This window comes from Strigops habroptila, chromosome 2 (assembly GCF_004027225.2).
Source record: "Strigops habroptila isolate Jane chromosome 2, bStrHab1.2.pri, whole genome shotgun sequence".
In the NCBI taxonomy this organism is placed as follows: domain Eukaryota; kingdom Metazoa; phylum Chordata; class Aves; order Psittaciformes; family Psittacidae; genus Strigops; species Strigops habroptila.
In genome coordinates, this window is record NC_044278.2 from 116,841,746 (window position 1) to 116,865,272 (window position 23,527).

At 43.5% G+C, this 23,527-nt stretch overlaps 1 protein-coding gene across 6 annotated transcripts; it reads left to right on the forward strand.

Moving 5' to 3' along the window:
* The first annotated feature begins 170 nt into the window (after positions 1–170).
* CCDC83 (coiled-coil domain containing 83) lies at positions 171–22,836 on the forward strand. 6 transcript variants are annotated; one of them, XM_030477037.1, is made up of 13 exons: positions 171–188; positions 2,382–2,492; positions 3,687–3,804; positions 5,777–5,861; positions 8,318–8,486; positions 9,088–9,255; positions 11,966–12,057; positions 13,160–13,228; positions 14,179–14,300; positions 15,289–15,362; positions 17,260–17,444; positions 19,390–19,566; positions 21,235–22,836. In XM_030477037.1, the coding sequence occupies exons 3-13, from the start codon at positions 3,719–3,721 to the stop codon at positions 21,274–21,276; spliced, it is 1,269 nt and encodes a 422-aa protein (XP_030332897.1). In that variant the 5' UTR covers positions 171–188; positions 2,382–2,492; positions 3,687–3,718; the 3' UTR covers positions 21,277–22,836. The 6 variants fall into 6 exon arrangements, with proteins under 6 accessions (XP_030332897.1, XP_030332898.1, XP_030332894.1 ...); XM_030477034.1 differs by lacking the exon at positions 171–188 and adding an exon at positions 623–798; XM_030477035.1 differs by lacking the exon at positions 171–188 and adding an exon at positions 623–731 and having other exon boundaries at positions 2,379–2,492.
* The last annotated feature ends 691 nt before the right edge of the window (positions 22,837–23,527 follow it).

Here is a 23,527-nt window from a genome sequence, read left to right on the forward strand (position 1 = left end):
TCATTGTCTCCTAGGCCCCAAGGTCTTTTTTTCCCCTTTAAACCCTTCTCTACTGTTAAGTTATGCGATAAAAGGCTCTTCTCCGCACAGACAAAAGAAAGCAGAGGAACAACTGTGAGTGGAGTCTAAGCAACATCCTGCCTGGCTGCTCCTAAGGTCCATCCTCACACACATGGAGGAGTGCAGAGGTACAAGGGGGAGCCCAAATAACCCCTTCAAAGTCACCACCCTTCCCGGGCTGTCCCAAAGGATCTTCAGCACCTTGCACACTGGGGGGATCGCTGGCTGTGGGGTGGGACACACGGTGGGATGCAAGGGAAGAGGATTTTCACATTGCACAAGAACTCCTATGGGATATTCAGGGGATGAGCTAACGGTGGGGAAAAAGGAGGGATAAAGCTGAAACATCTGACCATATACGCGCCCTTGGCACTGCTCTGTGTGAAGAAGGAAGCCCATGACCCCCACCACAGCCCTGGCGACGGCCGGGCTGAGCCGCGCTCTCCCCGCCGAGCCGCGCTCTTTACGTGGGCCTTTCCCCCGCCGATCCCGCCAGAGGGCGCTGCTGCCCCGCGGAACGCGCCCAGGGGCGGGGCGAGGCTCCCCGTTGCCCTGGCGACCGGCGGCTGTTGGCGCCGCGGCGGGCCCTGGCTGACCGCGGGCCCTGACTGACCGCGGGCCGGGCACCGGTAGCGGTGGGGCCGCGGCGGGACCGGCGGCAGGGACAGCGTGTGGGTGCTGCGGGTGTACGGGTGGGGACCGGGGACCCGGAGCGGAGGGGCCTCGGCGGGACCGGGGGTAGGGACAGCGCGTCGTGCAGCGGGGTTACGGTGGTGACCGGGGCTGTGGTGACCGTTTAGGCCTTGGGGTGCTGAGGGCCGTGATGGGGACTTGGGTATGGCGGTGGCAGAGTGAGGGGAGACAGTCCAGAGCTTGGCTGTGTGGGGAATTCTTTGGTGGTGGGTGCTCAGAGTGGCAGGGGACAGCATAGGGGAGACTCTGGCCACTGCGAGGGGTTTGTCCACTAAGGTTCCTGGTGATGAAGGGGGCAGCAGAGAGAATGTGCAAGGGACATGCAGGAAGGATTGTGTAGGAAGGGACTGAGGGCAGAGGGAATCATTAGCCTGCTTTGGAGACTAAGAAGGGGTTATGGTGTGGCTGCAGGGTGCTGAGGTAGTTATTGGTGGGCACTGAGGGAGTGGAGGTACTTGAGTGGCAACTGCTTGAGATACAAGGGAGTAATGTGAGTGCAAGTGTCTGGGATCTGCTTGCTCCTTCTAAGGATGTACTGGCAGTGTATTTATCAATTGTGAAGGTGCTGGTAGGGATAATAGGGGTCTGTCATAACCTGTTTGGGAGAAGAAATAGATCTTACGCTCGACAAATGGTTTAAATCTGCAGACAATTCTCAGTCCCCCAAAAACCATTCCCTTCTCTCATATATATTTTTGGTGGCTTGCAAAATCCAGCAAATCTGTTATTAGAGTATGTTTTGTTACCTTGTACAGCTTGGAGGCTTTCTTGTTGCTCCCTGCACAGGAAGAATTTAATAAATACATCACTGGAGCTCGTTTGGGGCTGGAGTCCCAAGAAAAACTCAAAACCTTTTCAAAGTACTGCTGCTCAAAATGTTTCAGTTTGTGCCCAATTTTAGGCAGGGGATTCGATTATCCATTTAGTGTAAGGGAGAGAAAGAATAATTATTAATAACAATAATAATTCTTCAGATATTGCTGTACTAATCTTCCATTTCTGAGGAAAATCAGTAAATGCTCAAGTGAATCAATATCAGTCCAGTTATTTCAGTGCTTAAGGATGACAGATTCTTGGTTATACTTAAAGGTTATCCTGTATTTGTGCTTTTGGGCTGGGAATTTCAAAGGGATTTATGGAAGCCAAGTACCAAATTTCCTGTCTCTGAGATTTTTTTCTTAGTTTACTTGGTCTCCTTTTAACATCTCAATTTCCCAACAGTCACGTGTTTAGGATGTTTTAAAGTTCCATGAAAACTATCGTATCGAACTGGTATCTGCAAAGGTTGTGTGTGAACATTAAGAACTTAATATAGCTTCAAGCTCAAGTGGATGCTGAGGTGCAAAAGGATTTGTTCCTGGATGGTAAATGTCAGTTAGGTTTACTGAGCCACTTGGTGATGGTATTGAGGTGCCACAGTAGAAAAGTTTTACTAATGTGTAGCAACTATTAAAACTTTGAGCTGGGGCATTTCAGAAGTTCAAGGTATTGCTGGTGGGAGTCAGAAGTTTCCAGGTTTCTGCAAATGGAATTAGTTGTATCAGTGACATAAATAATCAGGGGGTACAAAGACAGTGATCGATAGCTCTAGGCTGTTTTCCCTATGAGTGTGAACTTCTCTTCAGCAGCAGAACAGGCAAAATCTGCACAAGCAGGTTTCCAGCAGAGTGGGAGTAAAATTCTTCTGGATAAAACATCACAAGAAAGATATTCCAACGTGTGAGGATAGAGACTCCAAGGTATGTTTACCCTTTCTTTCACTTGCAGAGCTGCCTTACACTGAGCATTCCTCTTACACACCTTTCTGTGCCATACAGCACACTGCCCTCAGCACCCTCACTTGTTTCAGCAGCAACTGCTCATCTAGGGTAGGAAGTTATTTTGGATACAGAAAGCTGACCTTGCCTTGCTTCAGGGCATGATGAGTGCAGGGAGAGGGCATGTGCCGGCCTATGGATTAGAGTGCATCTGTCAATAGTCACTTTAACTTCATTCCCTTGATTTTACATCGATTTGGCAAGCTTGCTATGTGGCTTTCCATGGATTTTGTTCTGTTTCCTTGGGCTCATTTTAATAGGAAAAGTATCCAGCCTGCTATATTTAGTCACAGTTATTAGTTTAGTTACTTGTTATTCTGTCAGTTGTTGTCGATTTTAGTTGTTAGAGTGATAACTGTTAGAAATCAGAATTTGAAGTCAGAAAAGCAGTTTAATATGAAAACAAGTTACATAAAATATTTATATCCATTCAGGAATAAACCCTCCCGTGTTACATGAACTAATCTGGTTCTGGCATTTGATCCTGTGACCACTAAAAATGAGTAATCTTCATAAGTGCCTCTTGTGACTTTTATTCTATATAATATATGCTACCAGTTCCATTACAGAACTGTTCATTGTCAGTTGAATCCTGAGGTTGGCAGTTGTGACAACATGCCCAGGGAATACTGCTGACATGCACAGCCCTTCAGAGAGCGGTTTTGTTCCAGCTCTGACAATGAAAACTGATATCAGAGCTGCAGTGAAAGGCAAATATTCATCGTGCTAGGAGAACAGAAGGAGAGGGAAGGAGATGCATATTAACAAGGGGACTCGATAAAACAAGCCTGATAAAGAAACAGAGACAAAGGACTGGAAAAGGAACAACTGCTTGTTTGATTTGCAAGAATGTAAAACCCAGTAACTAGTGACAGAGGCCACTGTTCTCCAATGTATCTTTACTCAGGACAACACTTCAGGATGTCACAAAACCAAGGGCCTGAGTGCTATCCTGAGCAGGATTATTGCTGACAAAAAGCCCATCTCGTTTTGTTTATTTCAGAACTGTTAGGAACTTGTCACAAGTGACAAAGGCTGGTGAACATATGACGTTTTAGAAATCATTATTTCTCTTTGTTTTTCCTTCTTTTCTGCTTGACCTTCTCTCCCCTTTAGATCTAACTTCTAGCACAAGTGCACCAAAAAGCATGGAAGAGAAGAAGGAAGAGGAGAAACCAGAACAGCATCTTGCAGACCCTGAATCAGCTTTCCCAGAATCCTTACTAGAGTTTCAGTAGGTTTAAGATATTTAACTTTTCACTGATATAGAATATGTGAATGGATAAAGCAGATAACAAAGAAAGACAACTTATCCAGGTCAGAGCCTGAGCTGATTGACTGTATTTTTCTTTCTGTCTTTCTTCCTCTCTCCTCTCTTTCCCTCTTGTTCTCTCTTTTCTTCTCTCTCTTTACCTCTGTAATCTCTAACTTCTCTGTAACACTTCACTGAACAAGTAGCATAATCATAGGATCATAGAATGGTTTGGGTTGGAAGGGACCTTAAAGCTCATCCAGTTCCAACCCCCTGCCACAGGCAGGGACTCCTTCCACTAGAGCAGGTTGCTCCGAGCCCCTGTGTCCAACCTGGCCTTGAACACTGCCAGGGATCATACAAGTATCTGTCACATTCTGCTTTAGGAATTATCAAGTGTGTAGTATGTATTTAACTTCCATTCCTGCTTTGTCTTCTGTACATTGAAGAATGGTTGCTGTAGTGAGTTTGTTATTTTGCACTTCCAGTACAGATTTCTGTTTCAGGATTGGTTATGAACAACAGTCCCATGAATTACTTTCCTTAGTAACATCCTACAGATGACTGACAAAACTGTCATGGTAGTGGAGAGGAGTGTTGCTTCTGGATGCTCCAATCAGTTAGATGGAACCTGGTACACAGAGTTGAGAAAAACAGTATCATCAGTCTAACTGGTTTGTAGCTTTCATCTGAGAAATACCATAGAACTATAATTTAAAGAGGAAAGCTCCAATATGTAACAGACAAAATAGCAAATTCTACTCATATAATTTTTCTTACCTTAACCAAGTGATGGATACAGACTGCCATTTCATGGAAAATATTCAAGTAGCAGAAATGAAGATCATAGCAGTGTTCTAACTACAGAAATGGTTTAAAATGGCAGGTAATTTAGGAGGTAACACTGTGTGGCCAAGCTGTCACCTCTGCCTAATGAGTGATAGATTTTGGCTGTAGGCATATCCCCATGCCTCTGTTCTAGTGTCTCTAACTAATATCCTTGCACTTATTGGAAAACCTGAAGGCTACTGTGGAACACACTGGCACCAGAGAATACAAATCTAATAGCCTGCAATGACTGAGTGATCCAAACTTAGACAGAAAAAAATGACCTCCTTTTAAAACAACTTAATACAATAGGGACGGGCAAAAAACAAAACCCCAAAACAAAACCTCAAGGAACAATAGGTGTCGAAACAGTAAAAGATACTGTGATAATTGTAATGCTTGCCTCTATTGTGCTGTATGGTGAATGAATTCTGGGAACAGAGGGAAAAATTACAGAGAATTTTGCAAATAGATACCATTTGCAACCCAGTGTTTCTCCTTCTGGAAGAGAGAACACAAGAAAAAATGCTTATTTTACAGCTGTGGCAAAGAAGATGACAAATATTCTGCGAACATTGTGAAAGCAGCAAGCTAGTTCTCTGACAAAAATGTATAAACATGCTCAGAGGATACTACTCAGGCTGCAGTCCCTGTTCCCTTAGTGCTTCTTAAAGACTAACAAGTTCTTAGTGTACAAATACAGGTTATGAAGCTCAACAAGCTACATTTCCAGAAGAATTGAATCCCATCGAATTCTCCAGTTTGGGATTCAGCTGAGCTGTGTCTGAGTGAGTTGCCTTTGCAGCAGAGAACTAAATATTTCTGGAGCACAAACCTGAAAGAGACCTGTGTGATAGGTCAGCTAAACTGCACCCAGAGAGAAGAAACCAACTTAATCCTCTCTAGTGGTTACGAAGGAACAGAATAATCAGGGATTCTATTTCTCAGGAAGATCTAGATGTATATGGGAAATCATTTCTTTATGTGAAGTAAGCAGACAGTGGTATCTACCTACATGAGTCACAATATGATACACAAACATTTCAGTTGTGTTTACATCTAATCTCGTTTAAATGACATTCCTCTCCTGTTTTTGTAAGAATGTCTCTTTACTCTTTCTCTGCAGAATTGAGACAAAAGAAGCAGCAATTGATAAGGTTTTGCTTGCTCTGAAACAACTGGAAGAAAAGAACAAAGAATATTATGAAAGAGTAAGTGGCCACGCATCCTTCTCCCAACACATTTGATATGTGGTATTTTAACTCACACATTCCATTTTATTCTTTTAAGCCTAATACTACATTCACTAAAACTAGCCCTTACAGTGAATTTCTTACAGTCAGTGAAACTAGAGTTAGGAAGTCACTTTATGTGTTAAAAATTAAAGTGTTATCTGAATTAAATGTGACATAAAGCATAAATGTACTAAATATAATATGCAAAAAAGGAGCTGCAGGAGTAGAACGTTGCAGAATAGGGCACAGCAGTAACATAAAGTGAGTCCAGTGAAGGTGTTCTCCAATCTAGATTTAGAACAGATATAAGGCAGAAGTTCTTCCCTGTGAGGGTGCTGAGGTGCTGGCACAGGGTGCCCAGAGAAGCTGTGGCTGCCCCATCCCTGGCAGTGTTCAAGGCCAGGTTGGACACAGGGGCTTGGAGCAACCTGCTCTAGTGGAAGGTGTCCCTGCCCGTGGCAGGGGGTTGGAGCTGGATGAGCTTTAAGGTCCTTCCCAACCCAAACCAGTCTGGGATTCTGATTCTATCAGTGCATGTGAGATCCTCAGTAGCTACTTAAGTATTTAATCTTACTCTGCAGCAAACACAGGACAGCAACCCCCCTTTCAGTAGGTAACACCGCTGCAGTATCTTCAGATGTGCCTTTTGAAACAATACTGCAATATTTCAGCACACAAAGAATAAACAGCATTAACTTCATTTCTGTCAATAGTATCAGCAGATCTAACCAAGTATTGAGATTTGCTGACCTTTGATTCACTTCTGAGGCAATGGAATTGCACAGGTTTCTATGAGAGCTTATTGATTCTTGCAAACTTAGTTACAGTGAAAACCGAGCAAAGAAGAGTGAGCATCGTGCAGTTGTGTAGGTGCAATTTTTGGTGAAGACTCACTTTCCTGTGGATTAAGATTTGGTTTGGGTCAGTTTCAGAACAAGGTTATGTGGCTATTGATGGCACCTGAGTGACACTTTAAAGAGCCGTATGTATGAACTGTATCTAAAGAACCATAATATGGCACCTGATGACTGAGACAGTGAACTTTGAAAGTAGATATATACAGTTACCTAATGAAATAAATTCAAATAGCTCAAAAATCCTTAAACTGGATCATGTGACTAAACACTTTTGCAGGCTGCACCACTTCCTACAGTAGTGAAACTGTCTCTTTATCCTTCCCATGCTGATACTTGCCCTGCTTTCATAAATATCCACCTGTTTAGCTTTCCTTGGTATTCCTTTCAGTCTTGAAGCGTGGATGGTGTTGCATTTGTGGCCTTAACTATCAGTAGAAGTATCATTTGGCTCTTCTGTCTGCAGACATCGGAAGTCTTTTATGGTTCTTCCTCCAGTTTGCTGTTAATTCATGGTCTCACAAGGACTCCTTCATACTTTAGGCTGTGCAAGGACTTCAGGGCATGCTTGAAGTACTATTTGTTTAATTTGCCTGTGTTTTGACAGTTCTTTGAGCTCCATTCTTTATTTCCTTAGTGTTACTGAGTGGTTTAAAGTTAATCCTTCTAGAAGTGATGAATGCTTGAGACTCTCTATTGAACAGTCACTGTTACAGTTATGGTATCCTTTGAGAGCAAACGTATTTGAAATTACTCACCACATAACTTGAGTGTCACTTGAGAGGGCCATGGTAAGTGGTTATAATCACAGTTATGGAATCAGTCAGTATAACTAATTTCAGCTCTTTACAAGACTCTCTACTATGGGTGTATGAAAGTGACCTGATTGACTGAAGACATTTTCTACATGAAATTGGTACATTCTCATCAAGAATGAAAGTGAAGTAAATAACTCCTACAAATAAATGTTGTTATTAAAGTGACATACAGGAGGCCTACAAGGATACCAGAGAGAGATTCTTCATCAGGGACTGCAGCGATAGGACAAGGTGTGATGGGTTAAAACTGAAACAGGGGAAGTTCAGGTTAGATATAAGGAAGAAGTTCTTTACTGTGAGGGTGGTGAGGTGCTGGCACAGGGTGCCCAAAGAAATGGTAAATGCTCCATCCCTGGCAGTGTTCAAGGCCAGGTTGGACAGAGCCTTGGGGGACATGGTCTAGGGTGAAGCGTCCCTGCCCATAGCAGTGGGGTTAGAACTAGATGAGCTTTAAGGTCCTTTCCAACCCAAACCAGTCTGTGATTCTGTGATTAATGATGTTCTGCACCAAGTCCAGCAGTCATTTGTCTCTCATTTACTTGTAATAGTGTTGAAGTTACTGAGGAAAGTTCTGACACTTGCACACTCTCCCTTCTGCTCCATCCTTTCTGCATATGACGAAGAGCTGTTTAGCTGAGTGGTTTTGCAGTGCATCCTGGCACTGGCTCAGATTTTACTTTTCTTCACTATTTAAGCTTGTGGCTTTGAAAACTAATTTGAAAGTGGTTTTATACATGCCTTTTCTTCTGTTCTTTCATAGTATGAGCTGCTGAAGAAGGAACTGCAGGCACGCATCAGGCGCTTACTGGAGCAAATAGAGGAAGAGGAGAAAGAACGAGATAACAAGGAGGTTGTAACGAGGGATGATGTGGAAGAGTCGCTGATAGCAACATGGCAGTATGTTAAGGACAAAGAACAACTTCTGGAAGGTGTGCTGTGAGTTGTGGAAGTTACAGTTGACACCCTTGGGATTGAGTACTTCTTTTTGCATTTTAAATCAAGATTCAACTTCCTTGTTGAAGCATAAAGCTTTTCTCCCCAGAATTAAGCTCTCTCAATGTGGTATGAGATTGTAAAGGGTTTATAAGTAAATCTGTTCCTTCCAAGTGATGTACATCACTGTGCAAGTACAGTGGCTTCGTTTTTCCCTATAAAGTTGAAACTCATGAAAGCCCAATGGCTCCACTGGAAGATTATGATGGCAGCAAAAATGACCAGTTTTGATTGTTTAGAGCCCTGGCTGCCATCCCTATGATTCTCTGTGGGGCACACATGTGCCTTTATTTACATTTCAGTGAGAACCGTTGGCTATCCTTGGCAGAAGATCAAGCTGCTTTCAGCAACGATGGTGGCCCTTGACACTGCATGAGGCCATCATGTTGTAATGTATTGTGGGGCAGAGGAAGCACCCTTCTTTCTCCAATCCCATTGAAAGCGCCTTTATTAAAGATTTTGATGAAGCAAGAATTAGGAACTATTAGTTCAAGAAGTTGGTAATGAACTTGTCTTCTGACATTCTGATTTTCATAGATCTGCACTCCCAAATTGAAGAAACTAACCAGAAAATCTCAGTAAAGCAGAGTGAGAAAGATTATTGCTTGGAGTACAAAAACGTAGGAAGTAAAATAGAAGCCAAGAAGATTATGAGTCTGGAAAAAGACATTAAGGAAGTCAAAGATGTTTTCCGCAGAGCTACAGGTCAGTTTACAGCTGGTGTAAAGCAAATCTTACAGGCTTTTTGTGTATTACTTGCAGGAATTAATTGAATTATACATTTAATTTGAGGTCACATTCTAATAATTTCTTTGAAGTTTTCCAAGACAGTGTACCTGAAGTGGGCTGCGTAATGGTGTAAAAAGGAAATCCCTTCCCTTCCATTCCTTTCGCTTCCCTTTCCATTTCTTTCTCTGTTTCTCCTTTTTCTCTCTTTCTCTCTTTCTTTCTCTCTCTCTCTCATTCTCTGTGAAAGTCCCTTTATTAAAGAAAGAGATAAAGTCACAGCAATTATGAACACTCCAAGAAACTGACAAGTTTGTCTCCTGACAACTTCCTTCTCAAATACAGGCAGCCCCTTTCTAAAAACTGTTCCTGTGAAGGACAGCAGGTTTCTAAATATACAAGTTACATCTATTGAGGTCACCTACACACCGGACTCCCTTAGCAGCCATACTTGAAAATGTTGACTCTGCTGCTGTTGCTTCTTATCATGCTCCAAGCACTTCACATGTGGAAAACTCCTTTGATGGGAAAGTGGTATGAGCTCATTCTTGGAAGTCTTTGCAGCTGAGCATAGTTTAAATGCAGAACTAGAGGGAGCTGCTGTGCCAGTGGTCTGAGCTTTGTGCAGTCCCATGTATGAGGCACTGCAAAATTGCCACTACAGACATATACTAATACTGGGAACTGTTTCAACACTGACAAACAGTGGAATGAATTTGAAAGCTTATGTATTCTGCTGTTGGGTGCTTCACAAAAGGTTTCTTTACTACTGCACTATTTTTAAATCATTTAAATATTTTTGCTGTTACATATCCCATGCTTCCAACAGGACAAGGATGTCCTGGTTTTCCTCCTTTATGTCCCTCTCAGTATGCATGGCCACGGCCAAGCAGCTGGTAGTAACAGGCAGTGACACTGCTCTAAGGGTCTCTGTATATTCTGTGCCAACCATTACCAGGCATCAAGTACTGTGGATAAGAGCCAGCTATCTTTTTGTCTCTTGAAACATATTTGATCCCAGTTAAGATCTGCACTGTGCTTTCTACATCACCAGATAGCTTGTCAGATATCCATGTCTGTATTCAGGAGAGGTTGATATTTTTCATTACGTGTTTTCCATGCTTTGAATCCATCTAAAACTTTGCTATACAGCTGCTGAGCTATGAAATGAAAAAGAGAATTGGCTTTTATATAGAATGCCAGAATGAGCCAGTAGGAACATTCAGTCTGACCTCCTGCATGTCACAGGGTTCAATTTGTGGCCGAATGGAAGTGTATTTATAGAAGGACTGTTGCAGAGGTACATATAGCAGTTGCCTAGTTAACATACTGCAGAATGATGCTGCCAGTACTGGATGTTAGCAGTCTATTTTACTCAGCTTCCTAAAATCTAACATACCAAGTGGCTGGGGAGTACAGTCTTCCAGCCTATCGAAAAGAAAACAAACCCAAACCCAAAGAGAAATGAATCTAACAAGCTCACAAAGTGATGCAGCAGCAAACTGGGCTTGTTCACTCCCTGGATGTGTAACAGGCTTATGGAATAAAACAAGCATAAGTGAAGAGGTTTCTGTCTCTGTAGGGCTTGATGTTGGCACAGTTCAAGTGGTCTGGAGATGACATTTTAAACAAAATTGCTGGAAGGGAGAGGAAACAAAAGAGTGCACTTATGTGAGGTGTGAGAACAGTGTTGCTGTGAATTAGGGCAAATAGCCTCCTTAGAAACAGTATGTGTGAACAGTTCCTCCTTTTCTGCATTCTCCCAGTACAGCTCAGGTTGTTTAGCTGTCTGAAAGAATGAAAAGATGAATTAATAATAGTCTGTAAGTACTCCCATTTCATTCTGCCAACTCTAGATGGTGGGTTGATTAAGGCAGGCCAGCTTTTACTGTGTTAAATTAAGAACTAATGCACAACTAATGCACCTTTCATATTTGACAGCCTTTGACTCCGCAGTGGGTGCAGGACCATTTACAGCCAGATCTGCAATAGGCTGTCTGCAACACAAGTGCAGAGCTAGGCTGAATTTCAAGCCTCTGGAACAAGTATGAAGTGCTTTCCTTCAAAGAAAACTACTACAATCTCATTCACTCCTTCAAAAGGAGAAAACCCCAAGCAGCAGGGGGCTGTTTTGCAGAGAACAAAAACAACTGAAGGGAAGGATGAAATAACTAAATAGCAAGTGACAAGAGCTTGAAGCTAAACAAATTCAGTCTGGAGAAGGGAGATCTCAGAGCAGCTTCCAGTGTCTGAAGTGGGCTACAAGGATGCTGGAGAGGGACTCTTCATCAGGGACTGTAGCGATAGGGCAAGGGGTGATGGGTTTAAACTTAAACAGGGAAGTTCAGGTTGGATATAAGGAAGTTCTTTACTGTGAGGGTGCTGAGGCCCTGGCACAGGTTGCCCAGACAAGCTGTGGCTGCCCCGTCCCTGGCTGTGTTCAAGGCCAGGTCGGACAGAGCCTTGGGCAACATGGTCTAGTGTGAGGTGTCCCTGCCCATGGCAGGGGCTTGGAACTGGATGATCTTAAAGTCCTTTCCAACCCAAACCATTCTATGATTCTATGATTCTATGTAATGCTGGCTGATAAATTCCAGTTTATCTATTAAATGCCAATTATCTGGTTGTTGTCAGGAGAAATGGATGTCAAATAATGATTTCTGATTTCCTTCTTTTGTTTGTTTTGAAGAATATTACAGAAATGCTTTGAAAGCAATGAAAGAAGAAAACGTCAGACTGGTTTTGAAGCACATGGACTTAGTTAAGGAACAGGCCCCTGAGGTATTCCTTCTGCCTTTTTACAAGTGCTAACTGCCTCATAGTTAGGATTCAGGTACTCTGCGTTAATAATTATTTTCACTTGAATTAAGACTTGGAACTTTTCTAGTAAATTGAGAGTACAACATGACACTGGTTATTGTTATACACACATGTACTTTGGTTTTACACCAGACTAACAATGAGTAAATGTGAGGGCATTTTCCAAGCGAGGTATGGGAAACTGGAGCACCATGCACTGACTTCACTTGTTCAAGAGCAGGTCACTTTTGCTGTGAGTTCAGAAACCAATTAGCACACACAGAGATTGTCTACAGCAATTTGAAAATTACTTTTAAACTTCCTTATTTTTCAACATTTTAAATGCCCAAATAGTGCAGTCTGCAGAAAAATTTAGGTTTATTGGTACATATATATATATATATATTTGTTCATCTCTGCCAGCTCTGATTTTCAAATATGATTTGCAAAGTATTTATGGTGAGGACTTCTTACACTCACTAAATGCAGAGTGTACTTCAGTACAAATCACTGCTTGGGCCCATTAGGTGTTTAAATTCCCTGACTTCAGTGCTGGTATATTCAATCATGTGAGAACATACTCCAGATGGCTGTGTTCATGGTGACCTACAGGTGATCTTCCCTCCCAGTTGTTCCTTTCTACTTAGTGACATCAGTAATTGTAGCCTTGGCTCATGAGCATGGACCTCTGCATGTTTAAGTCACTTGTCATGGATCAGTACTGCCTCATTTTACCTGGGATTTTTTAATAGCCAAAGCTTTGATTTCCTGAAAACAGGAAGATTTGGGCAGTAATGGGAACATAGCAGAACTTGTTAGGTAAAAAGGGAATGTCCTATTTTCATATGGGAAATTAAAATATTGGTAAATTACTTGACATATAAACTGCACTAAGCAGGATGATGGAGAAGAAACATGTGGCCCTGTGGACTAAATCCCTTTGTGATCCCACAGGGGATGCCACAGGCTGTTGTGGGGATGTTTCTTAGTTATTTCCTGCTAAACAGCAGAAGGTTCTTTCTAGAATGCAGCACTGTCGAAGTCCTGCTTTCAGATGAGATGATCTCCAGTTGTGTTTTCTCAGACTGCTGTGAGATACTTAGACAAAGACAGTTGCAGAGAAATTGAAGAGAATGGATGGCTAAAAGAAGAGGTAAGAGGACCACTTGTGTACATATGATCATGGTAGTTCAGCTTTCCAAAACCACGGCCTACAGTCATAACTGGTTCCAGTGATGGGCCTCTCAAGACTTCCAAAGGAAAAGGAGGGCAATTTTCCTGTAATTACTCTGCACTCCTGAGTAGCAAACAGTGTATGTGGTGAATAAAGGTAAAGGTGAACATCTGTGTTCACAAATGAAGGACTACAACTTTCCACACAATTAAGCATTTGTATCTACAGAGACGGGGATACTCTGTAGTGTAAACTCTCAACCATGTAAGTATCTGAAGAGTGTACATTTGAATTGCATTAAAGTTCTAGTGGTGCTGTATTGAAACAAGAAAGCTGGAAAAGGGCTTTGGACATGGGTCTGTAGGGACAGGACAGGGGGGAATGGCTTTAACTTGACAGAGGGGAGATTTAGATTAGACATCCAGAAGTTCTTCCCTGTGAGGGTGCTGAGGCGCTGGCACAGGGTGCCCAGAGAAGCTGTGGCTGCCCCATCCCTGGCAGTGTTCAAGGCCAGGTTGGACACAGGGGCTTGGAGCAACCTGCTCTAGTGGAACATGTCCTTGACCATGGCAGAGGGTTGGAACTGGATGAGCTTTAAGGTTTTTTTCTCTCCAAGCTCTGATGTGAAACAAGAAAGAAAAATGCAGAGCTTCTGTCTACCAGACCTGAGTGGCTATATGAGAAAGTTTTGCTCTCAGGGTTGCAAAGCCCAAATGTGTGGCTGAGATTTTCAGAGTTGTGCCAGTAAAGCGCTCTAATAAACGTGTGAAAGAACCAGAGAGACCTTTCCTTGCCTGAAAATGTGTCACTCTGTTTCTCCACCTGATACAGCAAAGTATGTGCTATTAAGATAATCACCATGAAATCTTCCCACAATGGGTATAGTTTTTCAAAAATGATCCTTTTTTCTTTTCTTTCATTGTCAAAAGGTTAAGCTGTACCGAAAGGAAGTGAGTGATTTGAAAGCCTCCATTCAACTCCTGGAAGAAGAAAATATCGCTTTAGTGGCAAAACTGGTTGATAACAGACTTGAGTATCTAGGAGTACCCAGGTAAAATGAAGCCTTGACAGACTTCAGAAGTGATTCATCTTTTTAAAAGATAATGCTGCCTCTAAAGCTATTTGGGCTCTCCTACAGCAAAGCCAAGGTAGTTTCCTACTTGAGAAGAAGCAGGATTTGACTGAGTATGTGTGGGACTTGTAGCTCTGAAGAATGCCAGTGACTTTGTAACCTCCTCAATACTAAAATCCAGGGAAGAAACTGGGTTCTTTAATGATCTCTTAAGACCTAACACCACTCTTTTAATGGGGATACGAGTGGGGCTTGGAACTAGTTTCTTTCTGTTGTAATTGCCTCAGACCAAGTGCTGAGTAATAGATTTTCCCTTTGCTGTTGGCAAAATGTTTAAGGATGTGAAGAATAATATATAAATATATGGTGTTTCACAATCTCAAGTGAAACAAATGACCTGGTACTAAGTAAGGAAGAGGCATTGGGATAGGTGTCTGTAGTCTTAGCTTCTTTTGTATTGAAATTAACTTGTTCCTTAGAGAAAGATGAATTTAGCTGCAAAATGTCAACACAAATGGTATCAAAAGCACAGTGTAACAATGGGAATGATCCATCTCTGTTTTCCAGTCCCAGCCCAGTGATTTCAGCCATATTGCAGAAAAAGGTTCCAAGTCTTAAGAAGTGACCATTTTTCTCTCCTCTCCAAACTTTGGACTGTTTTTAAGTGAGAGCTGCCAGCTGTGGTTTGAATCTTGGACTGACTGGAGACTATAACATTTGTTTTCTTTCAGTCTCATGGACATAGTTGAACTGAGGCACTAAGAATAAGAAAGAGCAGCTTTTTAGCCACTAAGCTACCTGGCTGCCTCCAGTGCATTTTTAAACCATTGCACTATTCTGCTTTTGTGGTTAAGCAGCAAATGGCTTTGAGAAAGGGTGTCCTCCCCCCAAAACATTGCACAGGACAGTTCAGAAAGCAAATTCAGGCTTTTAATATGAGTTTTTCTTGATCTTTTTAATTTCATAGGCATCTTGCAGCTGGCTTGCCAGATGAGTTTCTTAAGGATGAAATGAAAGCAGTAGAGTATAGCGAGTATGCAGGTAAGGCACATGCAGCTTCCAAGAACTGAGAAGTTACTGGATATTTATATACTTTTTATTTCTTTATTATCAAACTGTCTGTTTGACAAGGTGAACACCTGATTTCCCACCTAACTGCAGCCACCACAGCAATGATAGACTGTAGTTGGTGTTAAGAAGACAAACCCACAGTCTACCTGTAATACAGTCTTGAAATTGAAATGGTAAAATCTATTTGAAGTTGTAGAATCTAGAATCTAGAGCTAGCCTGGAATGTGGGTAACAGGACTGGCCAGGAAGATATGGAGATTATGAAGATTCATAGAATCATAGAAACACTGAATCCCAGGTTGGAAAGGACCTCAAGGACCATCTGCTCCAACCTTTCTTGGCAAAGCATGACTTAGACTAGATGTCCCAGCACCCTGTCCAACTGAATCTTAAAAGTGTCCAACACTGGGGAGTCTACCTCCTCCCTGGGGAGATTATTCCAATGGCTGATTGTTCTCATTGGGAAACATTTTCCTCTTATGTCCAGCCGGAAGCTCCCCAGGAGTAACTTGTGCCCATCACCCCTCGCCTTTTCCATGTGACTCCTTGTAAAAAGGGAGTGTCCTGTCTTTTTAGCCACCCTTTAACATACTGGAACATGGTGATAAAGTCTCTCCTGAGCCTTCTTTTCTCAAGGCTGAACAGTCCCAGCTCCCTCAGCCTTTCCTCACGTGGCTTCCCAGTCCTTGGATCATCTTTGTGGCCTTTCTCTGGACCCTCTCCAGTCTGTTCTTTACTGATCCACGTCATCATAACCACATTATATCTTATCCTGCGAGGTTACTCTTGAACTCTACACTGGCTTTCATTTGCAGTGTACATGCACTTTACATTCATTCTGCTCACTGACATACACTGAAGTTCAATGATAAATAAACCCCTAGCAAGAGCAGATGAAGCTACGTGGAGCTCAGCTTGAACTGACCATCCTGGTAAGCAGTACTGAATTTGGGGCTGAACCTCCACTTACTCTGGTAGGTGTGCCCAGGAAAAGGATGTACCATTAGGCAAGAAGGACTGTGTGAGTGTGCTTATCTGTTTAGGGTGTTTTCTGTGGATTCCTTAGTAACACATGCTTTATTTTACATCTCTGGGTGAGTAGAAGAAAGAGGGGGGAAGAAAGGACAAAATCAAAGAGGTAAGCTGCAAAAACTGAAGCCCTACACTTACGGATACGTGATCAAGTCTGTTGAAGTTTTGGAACTATCAGGCACCAGCAAACATGTTGAGTAAGACTTCTGGATTGGATATATGCTTATTTTGGGCAGTTCAGCTCTACTACCTTTGCTAGACCTTAGTTACTGGGAGAAGTAGATTTTGTTCCAATAACCTGGAGTTAAGTCCTTGCCCCAGGCAAACATATAACTTGGCAGTCCATGTCCAGACCTGAGAATTAGTCAGCTGCAAATGTGAGCTCTTCAGGGGAGTTAGAAGATGACTGTGTTTCAGGAACTTGTATATATGCACATACAGAGATACATACATGGATATAGTAAAAGTTTATACTTGGTGCCTTTTGCTGCCTTTCCTATTTTAACTCTTTAGGGCTATATAGGATTTAAGTCAAACTGATAAAATGGGATCTTTCCCCCTGCTCTGTCCCACACACCCATTACTTCTTACTTCCCAATCAATTCGAGTCTCTGATGTTGATCAGAAACTGTGAACAGAAATAAACATAGGAAAATGAGTGAGCAAAAGCCACATTTGGTTTGGATTGCCAATTAAAAGTCTTCCCAAGCTGTTCTTTGCATTGCACTGGGCAAGCCACATTAAGGATTGCAGACAATGCTCATACCAAGTACTAATTCTGGTCTTCATAAAGCTTAACAATTCCATATGCATCATCATTCTTCTCTTTAAACAGCAGAGGCAGATGGAGATGAAAGCCTCAGAAGTGCCACAGAGCCCTGTCAGAAAACAAAAGCCTTTCCAAAGACTCAGTCTACATCAGACAGTGAGGAGCCTCATGAGAGTGATGAGGAGATACCGGAACAGTCACTCACTCCAACCCTGGGCAGCCTCTCTTATGGAGATGAAAAAGATTTGCAGGTATGAATTCAAGTAATTGGGTCTCTCACTGACGCATCTTTCAGTACAGAGCACGAGCTACTGCCAGGAGGGTTCTATTCCCAGTGGTGTCATGGCAGAAAAAACTCCCATCTCTTTACCAAGTATACAACTCAGATGTGTAACCATAGGCATATGGTGCTATCTGAGGTGGTAAGGACACACGTTGTCCTTCAGATGCTGGGCCAGAAGAGCACGGGTTCTGTGTCATACCAGCCAGCCTCCATGGTTTGGATACCTTAGTGCATTTCTGATATCACGAGACACATTGTTTTGGTGTCTTAGGAATCAGCATACGTGAGTGTCAGGATGAAATTCCCCCTAGAAAGAATTCTGGATGTCACCATCTGTGGATTGCACAGACTCGTTTGCTTCATTCATGGTTCTTCAGAATTTATGTTGCTTAGTAGCATTAAAGGGTCAACAAGGAATGTATTCCTTCAACAGAAAGCCAGGATGAAGGTATTCCTGTTGCAAAATACAGGGATTGAGAGTATAGAAAGGTACAGATTACATGTAAATAGGCAGAGAGATCTCCTAAGGCAGGTTCAAAAGAAGTGATAGCCCCTGCCTTCAGAGATCCTTGATCCCAGGCTGCAAAAAGATGGTTCCTGGGTGCCTTAGATTCTACACTTGAGTCACGAATCAGAGAGTCCCAGACTGGTTTTGGTTGGAAGGGACCTTAAAGCTCATCCAGTTCCAACCCCCTGCCACGGGCAGGGACACCTTCCACTAGAGCAGCTTGCTCCAAGCCCCTGTGTCCAACCTGGCCTTGAAATGAACTGAAAACATGAACACATTTCTATACTCTCAGAAAATATATTGATTTACATCATTAATTTCTACTGCAAATGAAAGCAGATGATACAGACATGGTGCAGCCTGCACAGCTTGCTGTGTATAGATACGTCTCCAGGTTTCTTTACTCCTAAATATTCTATTCAAACTTAATAATGAGGTTTGGTGGGGTGTTTTTTTTTAAGACCCACAACAACTCTTTTCCTAGAAATTTGCCATTAGTTTGATTAATACCCTGCAACTTATATTCAGAGAAATGATCCTGTTGCCTTGATCAGAGACTAACTTAAGGAGTGGCTCTGTGCTGAAAAGTCCTACAGAGAAAAGATGAACATTTAACCAGAAGACATCTCCCCAGGTGTTTGTTTCCTTGCCCGTGTTGCCTTGGGAGATGAACACTCGCTTTACTTCTTTCTCCCTGCTGTTAGCACTGCAGAGCCCACCCTGCTGAGGGCTGTAGGTGCTGCTCACAGTCTTATACTTCCCAGGAATGAAGGTATAATTGCAGACAGTGGAGATGCATTAGCAACTCTTAAGAACCCATTTGTTAAATAGAGGTGATTCAAGAGGTGCACTGTAGGGTTCCTCCTTCCCTCTCCCTGGCCTCGGCCATATGGTGCTGCTCCTGCCCTTAGGGAACCCATAGCACACATCGGCCTTTCCTGGAGCTGACTTACTCACTAACCCAGCACCAAAACTTGCCTTTTCTTCTCCTCCTGGCTTAGTTTTCTGTTGGGTTAGTCAACCAAAGTGAGTCAGAGGTTTGGAGAAGACCAGCGCCAGCACAGCCGTGGTGGAAGCACGCGGCTGGACTTGGACCTCTCTCTTTTGGCAGCAATGAGCTGTTGGATCAGTTTAATTCTTCTCACAGACCTGAACTCGAGACAGAATGTGCTTTGCAGAGAAAGGGGTAGAGGTGAAAACACACAGGGAAAGAGGAGAGCAGCAGGGCTGCAGCATCCTAAGATGAGCTGGCTGGTAAACCAAACCTGTTAACACAAACATTACCCAAGGCACAACCCCAAAGGCAGATCTTTAACATTGCTTTATAAAGGAAAATTCATGTTTTTTCTTGAAGAAAGCTGCTTTTCTGTAGAATTGCACAAGAATAATACTTTTTCTTCCTAAGGAACACTTAGAACTGAGTCCTCTGGAGACAAAGCTGATGTGTGTGATTGGAAAAGCTATGCCTATTCATAAACAAGCAGAAGAAATGCCAAGCAGGAGGGACACAGAAGATGGCATGGGCCATAAATCAGACAGGCACATCACAGCTCGGATGATCAGGGCCTTATCTAACGAAAAGGTTGGTTAAGAATAGACAAGCTGTGCTGTTAACCTGGGCCTGTAACATTCTCAGTTCATTAAATATTTGCTCTGTTCCTCAAGGAGCGTGTGGCACTGGGCTTTGTGGAAACTTTTTGAGTGCCTGAATCATGATTTACACGTGCCAGTTTAACGTGAGGTACATCTGTGTGCAGATGGGCGACGGAGAGGGTGCTTTCCTTGCCAAAGAGAGAGCTCTTGTGCACTGTATGGGCTTCTCAGTCATAGAATCCCAGACTGGTTTGGGTTGCAAGGGACCTTAAAGCTCATCCAGTTCCAACCCCCTGCCATAGGCAGGGACACCCACAGCTTCTCTGGGCACCCTGTGCCAGTGCCTCAGCACCCTCACAGGGAACAACTTCTGCCTAATGTCTAATTAGGAAATTTTCCTAATTTTCTTAATGTCTAATGGGAAACATCTGATGAGCCCACGTAGCTGCACATACATCTAACAAAGGATTCAAGTTAATACTTAGTTTTTGTGGTCTCCACTTGCAGTCTGTTACATGTAGAATTCCTTCTGGATCAGACCCCGAATGGGTAAGTGCAGGCTGCCATAAAATGTACAACTGTTACAAAATACTTCATACTCTGCTAAAGCCAAATCGAGTGCATCCAAGTATAATTCAACTATTGTTAGCAATTAAATGTTTGAATGCCTTTTATCTGTCTCCATAACCCCCTGCTTAAATATATTGAAATAACAAAAAATTAAGTGGAAAAAAGATTAAATAAACAGCATTAAAAAATCATCAAAGTCTTAAATAGATTTTAAAATGTGCCAAATATGTTGTCTAAGGCTGTCTTTGGTTTGTGGCTCGTCTCTATGAAAACATAGTACTTGCAGCACTGTGTGCAGTTCTGGTGTCCTCAACAGAAGAAGGACATGGAGCTGTTGGAGCAACTCCAGAGGAGTCCACGAGGATGATCAGGGGCTGAAGCACCTCCTGTATGGAGACAGGCTGAGAAAGTTGGGGCTGTTCAGCCTGGAGAAGAGAAGCTGCGTGGAGACCTCAGAGCAGCTTCCAGTGTCTGAAGGGGGCTACAAGGATGCTGGGGAGGGACTCTTCGTCAGGGACTGTAGTGACAGGACAAGGGGTGATGGGTTTAAACTGAAAGAGAGGAAGTTCAGGTTAGGTATCAGGAAGCTCTTTACAGTGAGGGTGCTGAGGCGCTGGCACAGGGTGCCCAGAGAAGTGATAAATGCTCCATCCCTGGCAGTGTTCAAGGCCAGGTTGGACAGAGCCTTGGAGCAACCTGGTCTAGTGTGAGGTGTCCCTGCCCATGGCAGGGGGGTTGGAACTGGATGATCTTAAGGTCCTTTCCAACCCAACCTATTCTGTGATTCTATGACCTCAGTGCATTGATTTGGTGGGGTTTTCCACTCTTACTGTACATCCTGGACACCCTGCAGGCAGACACAATGCAGCGTGTCCTGTGTCCCACAGGCACAGGCAGCCTTCTCACCCACGCATTTCCCACTTAGAAACTTGTGAAAGCATCAAATAACCTGATTTAAACCCTTGATGGGTTAATGAGCTGGTAGGAACCAAGCTTTTGAAAAAACTTAAACATTTGAAACAACCTGTATCTATCCCGTGTCTCTCTGTATCCTGTAGTTCAGCACAAACCTTTCTCATTTCTCCAGCCAGCTCAGGTGTCCCAGCTGAGCATCTCCATGGGACACTGACTCCAGCTCCTCAGACACCGGGCTCACAAGCAGACAGGTAAAGGAAGGAGCCTTAACCTCAGACTGAATCTCTTGTTCACTGCCATGTAGTAAACAGTTCAATGAGTTTGGACATGTCCCTGCTGTAACCCAGCGGAGTTACTGCCAAGCCTGAGGTGATCCTAGGGCTCGAGTGGGCAGAGAATGGGGATCCCTGTGTGCAAGGGGGTCAGGTTTTCAGCACAACAGACACCTCCCATCAGCCACACTGGCTTTCTTGAAGGGCAAGCCCCAGGAAATGGCTTCCTTGAAAGAGAGATTAGTTCTGCTCAGTGATTAGTTCAGGTTTTGGTTTAGTTGCAGAATTAGAATATGGCTTATGCTGAACAGCTTTTCAGTCAAAGAAAGGCCTGTCCTTCTCCCACCACTCCCCAAAAGGCAGTAGGGAGATTTAGATTAGATATAAGGAAGTTTTTCCCTGTGAGGGTGGCGAGGCACTGGACCATTCCATGATCCCCTGCAGCTCCCACCTGCATGACCAGACCGTAAAATGATGTGATCCAATTGCTTGACCCTAGAGGGAAGCTGCTCAGAGGGTTCAAACCGGGGCTGTGCTGGGGTAAGTGGGTACCTGGCTCACTTGAGGGGGTGCAGCCTCGCAGGGGACACCATCCCACCATGCTTTGTAGGCATCTGATGGGTTGATGTTTCTCAGTTCCAGCACATGGACTTCAATTCTGTTAACAGTGGCTTTTACTACCACACACTTACAACTTGGGTGATGCTCTTATTTCCTTAACTTTAAATTTCCAGTGAGCACCTGTGAGTTTGGGGTTTCTTTTTCCTATTAAAACTGCAAGTTTCTGAGTTGTGTGCCAGAGAAATCCATAACTCCAGCTCACCTGAGGCTTGGCTTGGACTATAGTTGTGGGAACAGACTCTTCCCTGCATCTTGTAGCTGAACTGGTGTCCTGTAGTTGACTTGCACAGTAAAGAAAAGGTATTCCATAATACTGAGGGTTTAAGGGTGACTCCTGTAGGTTTTGTCCTAACTGAAGCAGTGAGCCCTGACTCGCATTGTTTGAGCAGGAGGTGGAAGCAGGGGCCGTGCTGCCAGAAAGTGAGTGATCAGCCTCTGCTTTACAAAATGCTGCTCATTTCTGAGAGATTATGCCAGTAAGATTCATCAAATCCAGATGTCTCAGTGGCTGGAGACCCAGCCTTCCCCATATGAAAGCCTTATACTGGCCTTCACACTAATCCTGTAGGAATCAAGGGGATTTGGGACACTTCACTGAGTATGTTTTGCTACAGGCTGTTCCCTCTGGCTCATGCGGGCTGTCTGTGGCTTGTACCCAAATTAGTGTGTCTCACATTTCTTTTTAACTCCCTCTCATCCACCCAGGTCTTTATGGGAAAAGGCAGAACAGTGACTGGAAGAGGTAAAGGTTCTTTTTTCTGAGGTACAAGTTTATGCTGTTCTGCCCATAGGCATTACAGGCGAAAGGAAACAGATGGGCCCCACATTTACATCACTAGAAAATGTAAATCATAGAATCACAGAACAGTTTGGGATGAAGGGACCTTAAAGCTCATCCAGTTCCAAGCCCCTGCCACGGGCAGGGACACCTTCCACTAGAGCAGGTTGCTCCAAGCCCCTGTGTCCAACCTGGCCTTGAACACTGCCAGGGATGGGGCAGCCACAGCTTCTCTGGGCACCCTGTGCCAGCGCCTCAGCACCCTCACAGGGAAGAGCTTCTGCCTAAAAGCTCATCTCAATCTCCCCTCTGGCCGGTTAAAGCCACTCCCCTTGTCCTGTCCCTACAGGCTCTTGTAAAAAGCCCCTCTCCAGGTTTCTTGTAGCCCTTTTAAGCACTGGAAGTTACTCTAAGGTCTCCCTGGAGCCCTCTCTTCTCCAGGCTGAACAATGTTGGTTACTTAACTTTTGGTCTGGTTGTTGAGAGGTTTGCAGCCTCTGCTACCACCAGGTTATACAACAAGGCAAATGTTCCACAGGTTCAGACCCGCATGTTTTGGGAAATGAGGGTAGGAGACTTGTTCTGCAACATTTGTTCTTGTTTGCCTGCTTTCTGAGAGAGAAGTTATTAAACACTCTGCTCCTGTGGGCTGAAAGGAGTTTGCCAGAATAAGGTCAAGGCAGAAGGTAATGGACTGTAAAGTTACACTGCAGTGACAAGCAAGGAACAGGGAATCTAATGGTATTAGTGTCTCAAACCACTGATGTTTTGTAACTGGATGTTCCTCTGAAAAA